The sequence below is a fragment of the Oncorhynchus gorbuscha genome, linkage group LG10, assembly GCF_021184085.1.
Source record: "Oncorhynchus gorbuscha isolate QuinsamMale2020 ecotype Even-year linkage group LG10, OgorEven_v1.0, whole genome shotgun sequence".
NCBI lineage: Eukaryota > Metazoa > Chordata > Actinopteri > Salmoniformes > Salmonidae > Oncorhynchus > Oncorhynchus gorbuscha.
Genome location: NC_060182.1, coordinates 42,536,224 through 42,550,050, shown reverse-complemented (window position 1 = coordinate 42,550,050; position 13,827 = coordinate 42,536,224). Strand labels below are relative to the sequence as shown.

The 13,827-nt window shown below is 37.8% G+C and overlaps 2 protein-coding genes across 5 annotated transcripts in view; both read left to right on the top strand.

The window, feature by feature from the left end:
* Positions 1-2,833: 2,833 nt before the first annotated feature.
* asb8 (ankyrin repeat and SOCS box containing 8) lies at positions 2,834-7,188 on the top strand. The gene is made up of 4 exons (XM_046366183.1): positions 2,834-2,992; positions 3,743-3,964; positions 4,272-4,376; positions 4,768-7,188. Exons 2-4 carry the CDS (start codon positions 3,836-3,838, stop codon positions 5,401-5,403), a joined length of 870 nt encoding a protein of 289 aa, XP_046222139.1. The 5' UTR covers positions 2,834-2,992; positions 3,743-3,835; the 3' UTR covers positions 5,404-7,188.
* A 5,183-nt stretch (positions 7,189-12,371) lies between these two features.
* Positions 12,372-13,827, top strand: part of atf7a (activating transcription factor 7a) — a 48,995-nt gene continuing 47,539 nt past the window's right edge. For 3 of the 4 annotated variants that reach the window (XM_046366180.1, XM_046366181.1, XM_046366178.1), the window contains exon 1: positions 12,372-12,458. The gene's annotated coding sequence lies outside the window, so the exon portion shown is untranslated. The remainder of the gene's footprint in view (positions 12,459-13,827) is intronic. The other variant, XM_046366182.1, reaches the window with a different exon arrangement.

The window sequence follows — 13,827 nt, the reverse complement described above, 5'->3', positions numbered from 1 at the left end:
ACCGGGGAGGGAAAATGGCTAATAGGGCCCAATTTGGACATTTTCACTTGGGTGTACTCACTTTTGTTGCCAGCGGTTTATACATTAATGGCTGTGTGTTGAGTTATTTTGAGGGGACAGCAAATTTACACTTTTATACAAGCTGTACACTCACTACTTTACATTGTAGTAAAGTGTAATTTCTTCATTGTTTTCACATGAAATGATATACTCAAATATTTACAAAAAGTGAGGGGTGTGCTCACTTTTGTGATATACTGTATATATTTGACACGTTTTGACATACATGATTACATTGTGCATGCTCATATATACATTCATTATTATTCAACATGTCCCCTGTGATTTGAACTCACAATCTCTTGATTCACAGCATTCCGATCTTTCTGCTACACTACCATGCCTGTGTCAGTTGCCAGTCTGAGTAATCACCCATCATTGATTTTATTTTCATTCACCAATTTTATGGCTTTCTGTATAGTGGTCTAATGTTGGTGGGGCATTTAACTTGCCTGCTGCTCTATTGTTCGCTACATACTTCAGTCTGAGACTGCCATCGTTGAAGTCATTTATGGTGAAGTCAAAATGAGGGGTGTTGTACAAAACAAAGTCATCAGCGATTGGATTGTCTCTAACCAATGAGAGTATCAAGGCCAATGGCAATATGCTGCTTTACCCAAATGTGTTCTGGCTCTGGCCCAATCCATCGGTTTCTGGTACAATCAGAATGGTTAGAATGTGTTTGCTGTCTAGGAGGGACTCAAATCCAGACTCATTGTGGAGAAGAAACGTTTGTGGGCGTGGCATTTGGCAGGAGCCATACGTTTGGTGCGCCAGGGAACATTTCAACTGTTACCCCTGAATCACTATGATCAATAAAAATAATTTTACTTAAGTGTACTTTTAAAAAGCTGGAGCACACCCAGAGAAAATGATTTAGTGTAGAGATGCTGACGAACGGAGAATAAACTGTAAGATAGAAAAATAAATAGTGGCAAACACTCTCTCTCTCTCTCTCTATATATATATATATATATAAACTCCCAGTTCCCACGAAATGTGTCTAGAACATTAATGTCTTATATTCTGAGAAGATGGCAACCATGTTCTGTGTATGTTGATGGAAAATTAGAAAACATTTAACTGAAGTACTGTAGAACTTCATTCATTCCTATGGAAGACTGCTCCTACTGGGGAGTGCCAATATGGCTGACCTGTGGCTTCAAACCTCTCAATGGCCAATGCATATCATCAGCAATGCAGGGTTTATATACATCATTGGCCCCAAATTATACAAGTGTACGAAGTTTCATGCTTTTATGAAACCGTAAACTACATTTTCACATGTTGCCTGGACTATTATGAATATATCAACCTGGTGAAATGAAGTCTTTTAACAACTGTTACATGTGTACATTTCAATATGTACTTGTGAGTTTGTGTATAAGTACACACAGGTTTGCGTATGTGATTGCAATTGGTGGAGGATGGTATGGGCATTAAAATTAGTGAAATAATAAACAAAAACTTAGATTTTGGTGTGTTATTATATGATTGGTTGCAGTAATTAGGTTATTAATAACAAATGTTGTTACTCACCTGATAACATAATAACCACCAGATAACATAACGTTTTAAATTAAGTGGAAAAATGTATTACATTAACCGGTTTTATTACATAAACATTTTAAAAGTTATCACACTTAGAAAAGCTGTTAAATTAACCAGTGTTATTGCATTGACTGTTGTTACAGGGCATTACAAGTGTTATCCGTTTTGTAGTAAGAGTTTTGAAATTACCACTTACATCTAAAAAAATGTATCAAAAAATGTTATTCATTTTGTGATAAGTACCAAATAAAACAAGGTTATACAGTGAAGTGCCCCTGAGTTTAGAGCTTCAACAGAAATGGAAATGAAAGAATAGAGAAGGTATGTAATGATTCAATCTGTCAGCAAATATTACGTTTGTGTCTAGATAGATAGATGTCATGGCTCACGCAATGTTAACATCTGACACATACACACACACATTAATGGGCATTGCCTGTGCTGCATTTCACGACAAGGTATTTAACATAGCACTGCCAAGCAGTCAGCCTTTTAAAGTGCTTCCCAGAGAAAGCAATGGAGCCACCTGATGCCCATACTTGGAGAGGAAGCATAGCTACTATGGTATGTGATAAATGCCAGCACTACATGAAGTCTGTTACTATTAAAATAACACATGTAAGATGCTGAATAACATTACAAAACACAACATTCGAAGTCTGAGAAGATTCCTGTGTATATTTTTCAATGGTGCAAAGTACTTAAAGTAAAAAATACGTTTTTGGGGGTATCTGTATTTTACTATTTATATTTTTGACAACTTTTACTTTTATTCACTACATTCCGAAAGAAAATTTGGTACTTTTTACTCCATACATCTTTCCTGAAACTCAAAAGTACTCGTTACATTTTGAATACTTAGCAAGACAGGAAATGGTCCAATTCACGCAGGTATCAAGAGAACATCCCTGGTCATCCCCTGCCTGTGATCTAGGCGGACTCACGAAACACACATGCTTCGTTTGAAAATTGTCTGAGTGTTGGTGTGCCCCTGGCTATCCATAAATACATTTTTTTTAAACAAGAAAATGTTCTGCTTTGCTTAATATAAAGATTTTTAAATGATTTATACTTTTACTAAAGTATATTTTAACAATTACTTTTACTCTCGATACTGAAATATATTTCAAACCAAATACTTTTAGACTTCTACTCAAGTAGTATTTTACTGGGTGACTTTCACTTTTGTTTGAGTCAATTTATATTAAACTATCTTTACTTTTACTTTAGTCTCGTATGACAATTGGGTACTTTTCCCACCGCTGATATTTTATGGGCGTAGCCCAGGCGCATGTTTTCGCAGCAAATGATATGACGTTGCCGTTTCCATGTTTTTGTCAAGCTTGGACAGCGCATTCCTTGAAACTGTGGACCATAAACGGTATGTAAGGGCCCAAAATATCGAGATTACCAACGATGCAACTTCAATTTTAAAACAAGCTATGGAAATATTATATACATTCTAAACAATCAATAAAATGTATAATTAGTGGTCATCTCTGCTAGCGCGAACTGTCATTTGGAGTGGAAAACAGCGAGCCGATTAGCACGCTAGCTAGCTAGCGTTACTGCTGATCGAGGTCGCGACATTTAGTTAAGCTAAATTGTGTTTTGGTTAGCAACTGCAATTATGGATAAGACTTTTGCTAGATAGCTTAGCTTTATTGTTTATATATCGGTAACTTAGCTAATGCAAGTAAGTTAGCTAACTGGTGGTTGGCCATTAGGTAGCCAGCATTAGCTGCTAGTTGACGTGTTGCAACAGCTGGTTAACAGGCTAGCTAGCTAACGTTACCTTTTAACTTAACAAGCTAAATTGCAAAGTTTCTACTTTTTGCGAAATGATGCACAGGTAAAACTAAAAACACTTGCTAGGTTGGGAAATGATAGCTGTCTTGTACAGAGCCATTCAGTTTGTGTGGGCGGGTGTCAAAATAGTTGTTATTATTTGATGCACATAATGTCAGTCAACGTTACATTTACAAATTCACCAGAGGGGGATTGCCATACCCATGCACGTAATTGATATCCTAGAATATATAGTAGACTTAGCTAAAAACAAGCATGTCTCTCCAAAGTGAACACCTGTAATTCTTCACCATAATAATACCAACACTGTGTTTTCTTTCAGATCTTTAACTCCAACTTGGCCAGCCAGGTGTTGTAGTCAGTGTGGTGTGGCGTCAGTGCACCCCAGCCTGGGTGCAATGTTCCTCAGCTCCACATGAGCTCTACTATGTGGTACATCATGCAATCTATTCAAAGTAAATATTCCCTGTCCGAGCGGCTCATCCGCACCATTGCTGCCATACGTTCTTTCCCACACGACAATGTGGAGGATCTTATTCGAAGGGTAGGTTGGCTGGTTGGCTTATCTTTGAAATGTAGAGATTAAATGTTAACACGAACACCACTGTACATATCTAATTTGTGTCCCAGAGTTGACATCTTTGTAGTAAAATAACTCCCTCAACCTCACATTCTCTCTGCACGTTTTTAATTGTGTCAATGTTTTGTAGTTTCATAGCTATCTTTTAACTATGCCACAATTTTAAGTGCTTGATGTTATTCAGTTGAATATGACTTGTTGTGTCTGGGATCGGTATCTATTCATATTTTGCATACTGTTGAAAATGACATAATTGCATGTCTACCTTCAGGGAGCTGACGTGAACCGTATGCACGGCACTCTGAAGCCCTTGCACTGTGCCTGTATGGTGGCGGATGCCGACTGTGTCGAGTTGTTGTTGGAGAAAGGCGCAGAGGTATGTATGGTGGCATGGTTTTAACTCTCACTCATCCAACTTTAACTTTGTTTGAAAAGATTTAGCTACTTGCTTAGCCTGTGGTGTTATGTTGTAATGTTCAAAAAAAGTTCAACATCCTGAGGAAATATATATTTTTTGTTTTTATACTGTACATGCTGCAGGCATCGATACATCTAACCTGCTCTTGATTACTCCCACTTGAATCCCCTTCACCTGAATCTCAGAAAATAATAGTGGATCTCTTATCTTTGAACTTAGTAACAAATAGCAGCTATTATAGACCTATGCAATGCCTCCAATTGTAAAATATACCATGCTCTCTCTCCCTTTCTCAAATGGACTAACAAAGTTTTATTGTATTCTGTGAATCCCCTACCTGTCTTCTCAGGTGAATGCCCTGGACGGCTACAACCGCACAGCGCTGCACTACGCAGCAGAAAAGGACGAGGGCTGTGTGGAACTCCTCCTAGAGTACGGGGCCCAGCCCAATGCATTGGACGGCAACAAGGACACCCCGCTACACTGGGCGGCCTTCAAGGACAACCCTGAGTGCGTCAGGGCTCTGCTGGAGAGCAGTGCCTGCCCCAACGCACGGGACTACAACAATGACACTCCGTTAAGCTGGGCCGCCATGAAAGGCAACCTAGAGAGTGTGAGGGTTCTGTTAGAATACGGAGGCCAGGTCCATGTTACTAACCTAAAAGGCCAGACACCCATCTCTCGCCTGGTAGCCCTACTTGCCAGGGGCCTGGGGGCAGAGCAGGAGGAGGAGTGTCTGGAGCTGCTGTATAAGGCAGCGGGGAGGTTTGAGATCCGCCGGGCAGATGGTACCTTACCCAGGGAGCTCAGTAAGGATCCCCAGCTCCTGGCCAAGCTGACCAGTATGGTGGCTGAAGCACCGACGCTACGCGCGCTGTCACGGTGTGCTGTCAGACAGAGCCTGGGGGTGAGGTTCCTCCCCACTGCAGTCAAAGAGCTACCTTTACCAGAGTCAGTCAAAGAGTACTTACTGCTGAGAGACTGAACTTACAGGGGGTGGGACTAGAGGTGACAGGATGTTTAATCACTATCAATTGTATTCAGACTGGAAATCTGTGCTTGGCTCAAATTAGCTCAGAGTTGCACGCACCTATGTCACCTATTTAACAGTTTATGATGCATATATTCTGACAACATGTTGATTCTAGATAGTATGAGGTGTTGTAGGCAGTCCAAAAGGTCACAGTGAGAAGAGGAAGTACTTTGGTGGGGCTTATGTGGGCTTATGTGGTTGTGTGTGTAAAATTTGAGTGATTCACTTTTTCTCAGTGCTTCCCTCTCAGTCAGTGGGTCTGCAGAATCAGCCTTTCAATCCCAAAAACATAGTGTAAAATATGGAATTGCATTTCATTCAATGTTGCATTTCATAATAACTGAGTATAATCACTCTTCATGTTACAAAATAATAAACAATTGTAGATTACAATTAAAATCACTAATATATTATAGAGATCAGTGTGCCGGGTAATGTTGTTACATAATGTTGATTAACAGATATGTGACTTATACAAAATCATCTGTATCATATAGCACTTCCTGGCAGGATTGGGGTCAATTCTGAATTAAGTTGCGAATTGGTGTTTAATTCCATTCTTGAATTTGAATTGGCCACACCCCACAGGAAGCAGAATTTGAATTACATTAAGTATAATTAAATTAATTGAAATTCAAATGGATTATTTATTGCATACATCATTCTGCACATGTTTATTTTGACATGTATGGTTACCAATACTATATTTAAAACTCATTATCCTTCAAAGAGTTTATTATAATTACAGTGGTTTGGAATTTTGTAAGATAATGTTGAAGGTTGTCTATAATAATTCAAATTCACTTACATGTTATTAGATCAAATAAAAATGTTTTCCAGAATGCATTAGCTCAACCACTCAACATCTCATGACAAAAATACAAACATATGTGAGTTATAATAAAGCAAATATTTGAAATGGTAACTGTATTCTTCAGTAAGAGGTGGCGGATGCTTCTGGCAAAATATTTGTCAAAGGAATGAAACTTGATGTTTCATATCTAAGTTTGAATTGGTTTTTAATTGAATTCTACTTTAATTCAAATTCTTCTTCCTGTCGAGTGTGGCGAATTTGAATTTCAATTCAGAAATTCTGTATTGACCCCAACCCTGCATCCTGGACTAAATATATGGGTATGCCAGCCGGTCAAATATATGTGTCAAAATGTGATTTGCTATTTGTGTTAGCTATACACTGTACCTTTTCCATTCAAAAATGTGTATGTTGGCTTATTTTAGTTGAAGTATGCTGATGTACAGCCAACTATAGATATTTTTTCTATAGAACCTAGGTAACCTTTTATTTGATAATTTTTACATCAGGATTTTCCATGGTGCTTTTTTTTGGTCCAAAACTTTGTGCACCACAGATTTAAATGTGACCATACACAATGTAACCAGCAAACCATATAAAGGTATTTTTCAAAATTGTTTATTTTAGGCAAAAACTTAGAGTAATTGTAGAAATTTTCATAGTGGCATGAATTTGGATGTTTTTTAAAATTGTATTTAAAATATATAAACTATAGAAGCTTTGACCAATGTACTTTAGTTTGTAGTGAAACTCAAGTGACACAGTTGTTTAATGTGTTTGTTTCTGTTTGCTTGTTTGCCAGGTGTGTACATGCATAACATTGATAGTTCATTTGGTTCTCTTAGACACCAATGTAAACCTACGAAGTGCATTTTCTGTTAAACAATTAAAAAAAATAAGTAAACGCCTTCCCTTATACTATGTACCGCCTTACTGTTGTTTTTGATATTTTAAGTTTCGACACCAAAACCTTCTAGGGGATATTGGCAACAACTTATCATGTGCATGTGGTTTCATCACATGCAATTTTGAATTTGTCCAGCAGGAGTCTTTAGTCTGCAACAGTGCCTTCAGAAAGTATTCATACTCTTTGATTTATTCCACATTTTGTTGTGTTAGCCTGAAATCCAAATTTGTAAAAAAAAAAAAATGATTCTCACCCATCTATGCAATAACCCATAATCACAAAGTGAAAACATGTTTTTAGAAATGTTTGCTAATTTATTGATAATAAAATACATGTCTCATATACATAAGTATTCACACCCCTGAGTCAATACGTGTTAGAATCAAATTTGGCAGTGATTACAGCCGTGAGTCTTTTTGGGTAACGCTCTAAGAACTTTGCACACCTGGATTGTACAATATTTGCACATTATTCTTTTAATATATTTTTTGAGCTCTGTCAAGTTGTTAAACGACCATTTTCAAGTCTACCCATAGATTTTCAAGCCAATTTAAGTACAAATGGTAACTAGGCCACTCAGGAACATTCAATGTTATCTTGTTAAGCATCTCCAGTGTATATTTGGCCTTGTGTTTTAGGTTATTGTCTTGCTGAAAGGTTCATTTGTTTCCCAGTGTCTGTTGGAAAGCAGAATGAACTAGGTTTTCCTCTAGGATTTTGCCTGTGCTTAACTGTATTTAGTTTATTTTTATCATAAAAAACTTCCTAGTCTTTGCCAATGACAAGCATACACAACATGATGCAGTCACCACTATGCTTGAAAATATAGAGAGTGGTACTCAGTGATGTGTTGTGTTGGATTTGCCCCAAACATAACGATTTATATTCAGGACATTTCTTTGCCAATTCTTTTGCAGTCTTACTTTAGTTCCTTATTGCAAACAGGATACATGTTTTGAAGTATTTGGATTTTTTCAAGCTTCCTTTTCTCGCTGTCATTTATGTTAGTATGTTGTTAATCCATCCTCAGTTTTCTCTAATCCCAGCCATTAAACTCTGTAACTGTTTTAAAGTCACAATTGGCCTCATGGTAAAATCCCTGACCGGTTTCCTTCCACATTGCAACTGAGTTAAGAAGGACGCCTGTATATTTGTAACTGTGTGTATTGATACACCATCCAAAGTGTAATTAATTACTTCACCGTGCTCAATGTCAGCTTTTAAAAAAATGTAATTTTGTATCTTTCAATAGGTGCCCTTCTTTGCGAGGCATTGGAAAACCTCCCTGGTCTTTGTGATTGAATCTGTGTTTGAAATGCACTGCTTGACTGAGGGACCTTACAGATAATTGTATGTGTGAGGTACAGAGATGGGGTAGTCATTCTAAAATCATGTTAAACACTATTATTGCACACAGAATGAGTCTATGCAATTTGTAAATCAGTCTAAAAACAATTCAATTTTGACATTATGGGGTATTTTGTGTTGGCCAGTGACACAACATCTCAATTGAATCTTTAAAATTCAGGCTGTAACACAACAGAATGTGGAAAATGTCAAGGGGTGTGAATACTTTCTAAAGGCATTGAATAAATCTGTATTTGCTTCAATAGCAGGAGATCTCAGTATAGCATTGAAAAACGTGTTAATAATCTTCAGTGATGTGTTATTGGGAAAATATGACAAGAAAGAAAGATTGGTTTAACAACATCTTGAGAAGTATATACTCTACTCAAAATGATTGTATACATCTTGTGCCAAAATGACATCCTATTTACAGGATAATACAGTGTACTATTGTATGCCATTGTTGGTGTGGCACCACTGAAGATGTGACAGTTGAATTGTTGTAAACAACATATATTTCACTGTTTATCTGTATTTACAGTGGCTGCCACTCTAATTTTTAACTTTATCGTCACTGTGTAAAAACACAAAGCAATTGGACAAATTTCAAATCCCGCCTTTGTTTTAATTGGCTACTTCCCCTTTGATGACATAAGTGCAGGTTCAAAAGTACCACTCAATAATAATCCTTTGTTGAGTTACTTCGGTATTGTCTCTCGATATTTCCAATGCTATATTTTGGCCCCATATCCCGACGAAGACAGGACGTTTGTTTCCCAGCCAGAGAAAAAAGGTTTGTCACTAGCTTCTATAGCCAGAAATTCATAAACCCTGCCCATTTCTACAATTGATCATCTTACATTATTATTTTTACTTTTACCTTAATCCTAACCTTAACCACACTGCTAACCTTATGCCTAACCATAAATTAAGACCAAAAATATCATGCATCTTTCTAATTTTGACTTTGTGGCTTTGGAATCTGACGTGGTGGCTATAGAAGCTAGTGGAAACCAGAAAAAAGGGGATAATTTCTGGAAGGAAACTAAAGCAACACAGAGAGGAAGAAGGCCCCCTCTCAGCACTCTCTCACACTACCTTCCTTAAAAACAGGACAATACAGTAGTTATCATTCACTCACATCTGTTCAATGTCTGGATTGTCTTCACATTGGTGCTACTGTAAATGTTCAATACAATGCACATTTCTACTACAGCAAGAATCAAAAGTTTGGACACTTTTCAGGGTTTTTCTTATTTTAAAATCTATTTTCTACATTGTAGAATAATAGTGAAGACATCAGAACTATGAAAAAACACAAGGAATCATGTAATAACCAAAAACGTGTTAAACAAATCAAATTATATGTTGTATTTGAGTTTCATCAAAGTAGCCACCCTTTGCCTTGATGACAGCTTTGCACACTCTTGGCTTTCTCTTCATGAGTTAATCACCTGGTGTGCCTCGTTAAAAGTTCATTTGTGGAATTTCTTTCCTTAATGCAGTTGTGTTGTGACAAAGTAGGGGTGGTATACAGAAGATAGCCCTATTTGATAAAAGACCAAGTCCATATTATGGCAAGAACAGATCAAACGACAATCCATCATTACTTTAAGACATGAAGGTCAGTCAATCTTGAACATTTCTTCAAATGCAGTCACAAAAACCATCAAGCGCTATGATGAAACTGGCTCTCATGAGGACCGCCACAGGAAAGGAAGACCCAGTGTTACCTCTGCTGCAGAGGATAAGTTCATGAGAGTTACCAGCCTCAGAAATTTGCTTCACAGAGTTCAAGTAACAGACACATTTCTACATCAACTGTTCAGAGGACACTGCGTGAATCAGGTCTTCATGGTCGAATTGCTGTAAAGAAACCACTACTAAAGACACCAATAATAAGAAGATAATTGCTTGGGCCAAGAAACATGAGCAATGGACATTAGACCGGTTGAAATCTGTCCTTTGGTCTGATGAGTCCAAATTTCAGATTTTTGGTTCCAACCGCCATGTCTTTGTGAGACGCAGAGTAGGTGAACGGATGATCTCTGCATGTGTGGTTCCCACAGTAAAGCATGGAGGAGGAGGTGTGAGGGTGTTGGGGTGCTTTACTGGTGACACTGTCAGTGATTTATTTAGAATTCAAGGCACACTTAACCAGCATGGCTACCACAGCATTGTGCAGCGATACACTATCCCATCTGGTTTGTGCTTAGTGGGACTATCATTTGTTTTTCAACAGGACAATGACCCAACACACCTTCAGGCTGTGTAAGGGCTATTTGACCAAGGAGAGTGATGGAGTGCTGCATCAGATGATCTGGCTTCCAATAAAATGCAAATTAATTACTCAACAATCATACAATGTGACTTTCATACAATGTGACTTTCTGGAATTTTGTTTTAGATTCCGTCTCTCACAGTTGAAGTGTACCTATGATAAAAAATTACAGACCTCTACATGCTTTGTAAGTAGGAAAACCTGCAAAATTGGCAGTGTATCAAATACTTGTTCTCCCCACTGTATATCAATCAGGCTTGGAAATGTAAAACAGAAAGATTTTTTAAAAGAGAAAATTAAATTAAAAATGATAGGAGAAAATGTGACATTTTAAATGTGACAGAGCATTGTTGTAACTGCCCTCACCAGAGATGGTCTATAATGTTGTAACAATCCCTCACAACAGTGCTCCTTCTACACATAGCAATATAATAAACTGGGGTCATTCTAGTTCTGGAATCATTCTAGTTATGTGGCTCCACATGCCCAAGGTTGGAGGCAGGCCAGGCCAGTGGTTGTTATGCAAACTGTGATCTTAGGGACTGGATACATAATTCATTACATAGTCTGAGTTCGAAAGGCACCCTTTTCCCTTTTTTTTCAACTTTTGACCAGGGCCAATAGTGCTCTAGTTAAAAGTAGTGCCCTATATAGGAGATAGGGTGCCATTTGGGATGAAGACATGCTTTTCTTGTCCACAGACTCCTGGCTCAGTACAGAATATTGGAACAACACAGTTGGCAAACAAAGCAAATGAGCTGAAAATTTTATGTTAGCAATAATTATGAGCAACACTCATTGAGAGTACAGTGTACTGGTAGTGTACAGTGTACTGTTTAACCAGTTTCTTATGTTGCATCTTGAATTGAATACCTGTTTCATGTGAACGGTTCTAAACTATGAATTTAGAACCGGACTGCTTATAAATCGACCAGCTTCTATTATAGCTTTAACAACATTAGATTGATTGCAAACAAAGCTTTACACTGTGCACATTCCCTTTCCCAGAAACAGACAGTATCTATTATTCTATATAGACAAACTTCATGCATTGCACATTCCCTTTCCCAGAAACAGACAGTATCTATTATTCTATATAGACAAACTTCATGCATTGCACATTCCCTTTCCCAGAAACAGACAGTATCTATTATTCTATATAGACAAACTTCATGCATTTCATCGCCACATTCCAGAAACAGGTTTATTGAGGTAACCAAAACAGCTGCAAAAACAAAGTTGCCTGTTTTTGTGTTGTAAGTATGAGCAATGTGAGTATGAAATTCAGTGTTGTGTTCAGTCAGACATATGGTAGGTAGGCTTATGACACCTCACTTCAAACATCTGCTACATAGGGTGAATAGAATAGAATATGTTGCCCCTGGGAAAATATATTATACCATTTTGTATGCACCCCCTACTACATCTTAAAATAATTAATGTAGGCGTATGTAGAATAAAAAATACATAAAAAGCTTTGAAATAGGCATAGTCTACTGTATTTTTAAAAAGTAAATTCCGTACACTGTTTTTTATTATTTGAGTAAAATTGACTACGAAGACCTCGACGTAGAACCTCGCGATGATTCAAGGAGGAGGGGAGTGTCAAATTCCAAGACTAGAGAAGAGGAGAGAGGGAGAGAGAGAGGGGCGCAACGGTGAGTTTGTAAACAGTATATCACTGTCAAAATGTACAATCCACGCGTAATTCCGATGGAAATGTGACATAGAAGTATTGAAAGTCGTTCCAGTTAGTGTGTACGTTTCTATCGTTGCGCTGTCGGCCATGAAATATGAGTGGGCAATTAACGTTAGTTGACAGAACTGTTGTGGTCTGTCTTCTCGCTCTCACTCGAGTGCATATTTTAGCTTTCTAGCTAACAAGTTGGTTAGTATTTAGCTAACTAAAGTGTCAACTAATTATTTATCAGCAAAACTACACGACTATATGACATGCTCATGTTGTCATGCATAAAGTTCGTTTTTGTTGATGAGGTTTTAGTCCTGCACATTGCTTTTCCCTGGCTGTGGTAGCGGCCTGTTCGAAGTTAGCACTGGGGAAAGTTATAGCTAGCGAAAACTCCCATCTTTTGAGTGGAATCGTCATGAACCAATCACATTCTTCTGTCAGAATTGATTGACAGCCCAATGAGCGATAAGGGTACGAAATCATGGTGATTGACATATCGGTAGCCAATCCTTGAAAAGAAAGGGCGGTCTCATGCGGGAAAAGGCAGGTCTTGTGTGTAAGTGTATTCGGGTCTCAGCTAGCATGCTAACTTGGCTAGACATCTAATTTAGCCAGAAGTCTGATGGTTTCAACTTTTAGCAGAAGTTAAGTCATTGCGATTCTGCTTCTTGAGACGATGATTTCGATTCTGCTTATTGAGAAGAGAATTTCATAACTTTAGCTAACAATAAGTTTTCTCCAAGTTAAGCGATCCACACACCATGTGTAGCTGAAAGAATAACCTGTTATAAATTACAGTATAGTTTGATTATTTAAAAACTGGGAGATTCAAATTCCTCAACATATACAATCCTCCATTCTATTGCAATATTGTTATCTGTTTTGATATCTATACTGAACAAAAATATAAACGGAACATGTTAAGTGTTGGTCACATGTTTCATAAACTGAAAAAAAAATCCCAGAAATGTTCCTTAAGCACTAAATGCTTATTTATCTCCGATTTTGACCACAAATTTGTTTACATCCCTGTTAGTGGGCATTTCTTCTTTGCCAAGATAGACCACACCTGTCAGGTGGATGGATTATCAAGAAGTTGATTAAACAGCATGGTCATTACACAGGTGCACTTTGTGCTGGGAACAATTAAAGGCCACTCTAAAATGTGCAGTTTTGTCACAAAACACAATGCCACAGATGTCTCAGGTTTTGAGAGAGCGTACAGTTGGCATGCAGACTGCAGGAAAGTCCACCAGAGCTGCTGCCAGATAATTTAATATTAATTTCTCTACCATAAGCCGCGTCAATGTCGTTTTAGAGAATTTGGCAGTAGGTCC

Excerpts from the sequence above, each read along its gene's own strand:
- asb8 (XM_046366183.1), top strand. The coding sequence starts at position 3,836 with ATGAGCTCTACTATGTGGTACATCATGCAATCTATTCAAAGTAAATAT. Across the intron at positions 3,965-4,271 it reads TGGAGGATCTTATTCGAAGG|GGAGCTGACGTGAACCGTAT; the intron begins GTAGGTTGGCTG and ends GTCTACCTTCAG. Across the intron at positions 4,377-4,767 it reads TGTTGGAGAAAGGCGCAGAG|GTGAATGCCCTGGACGGCTA; the intron begins GTATGTATGGTG and ends CTGTCTTCTCAG.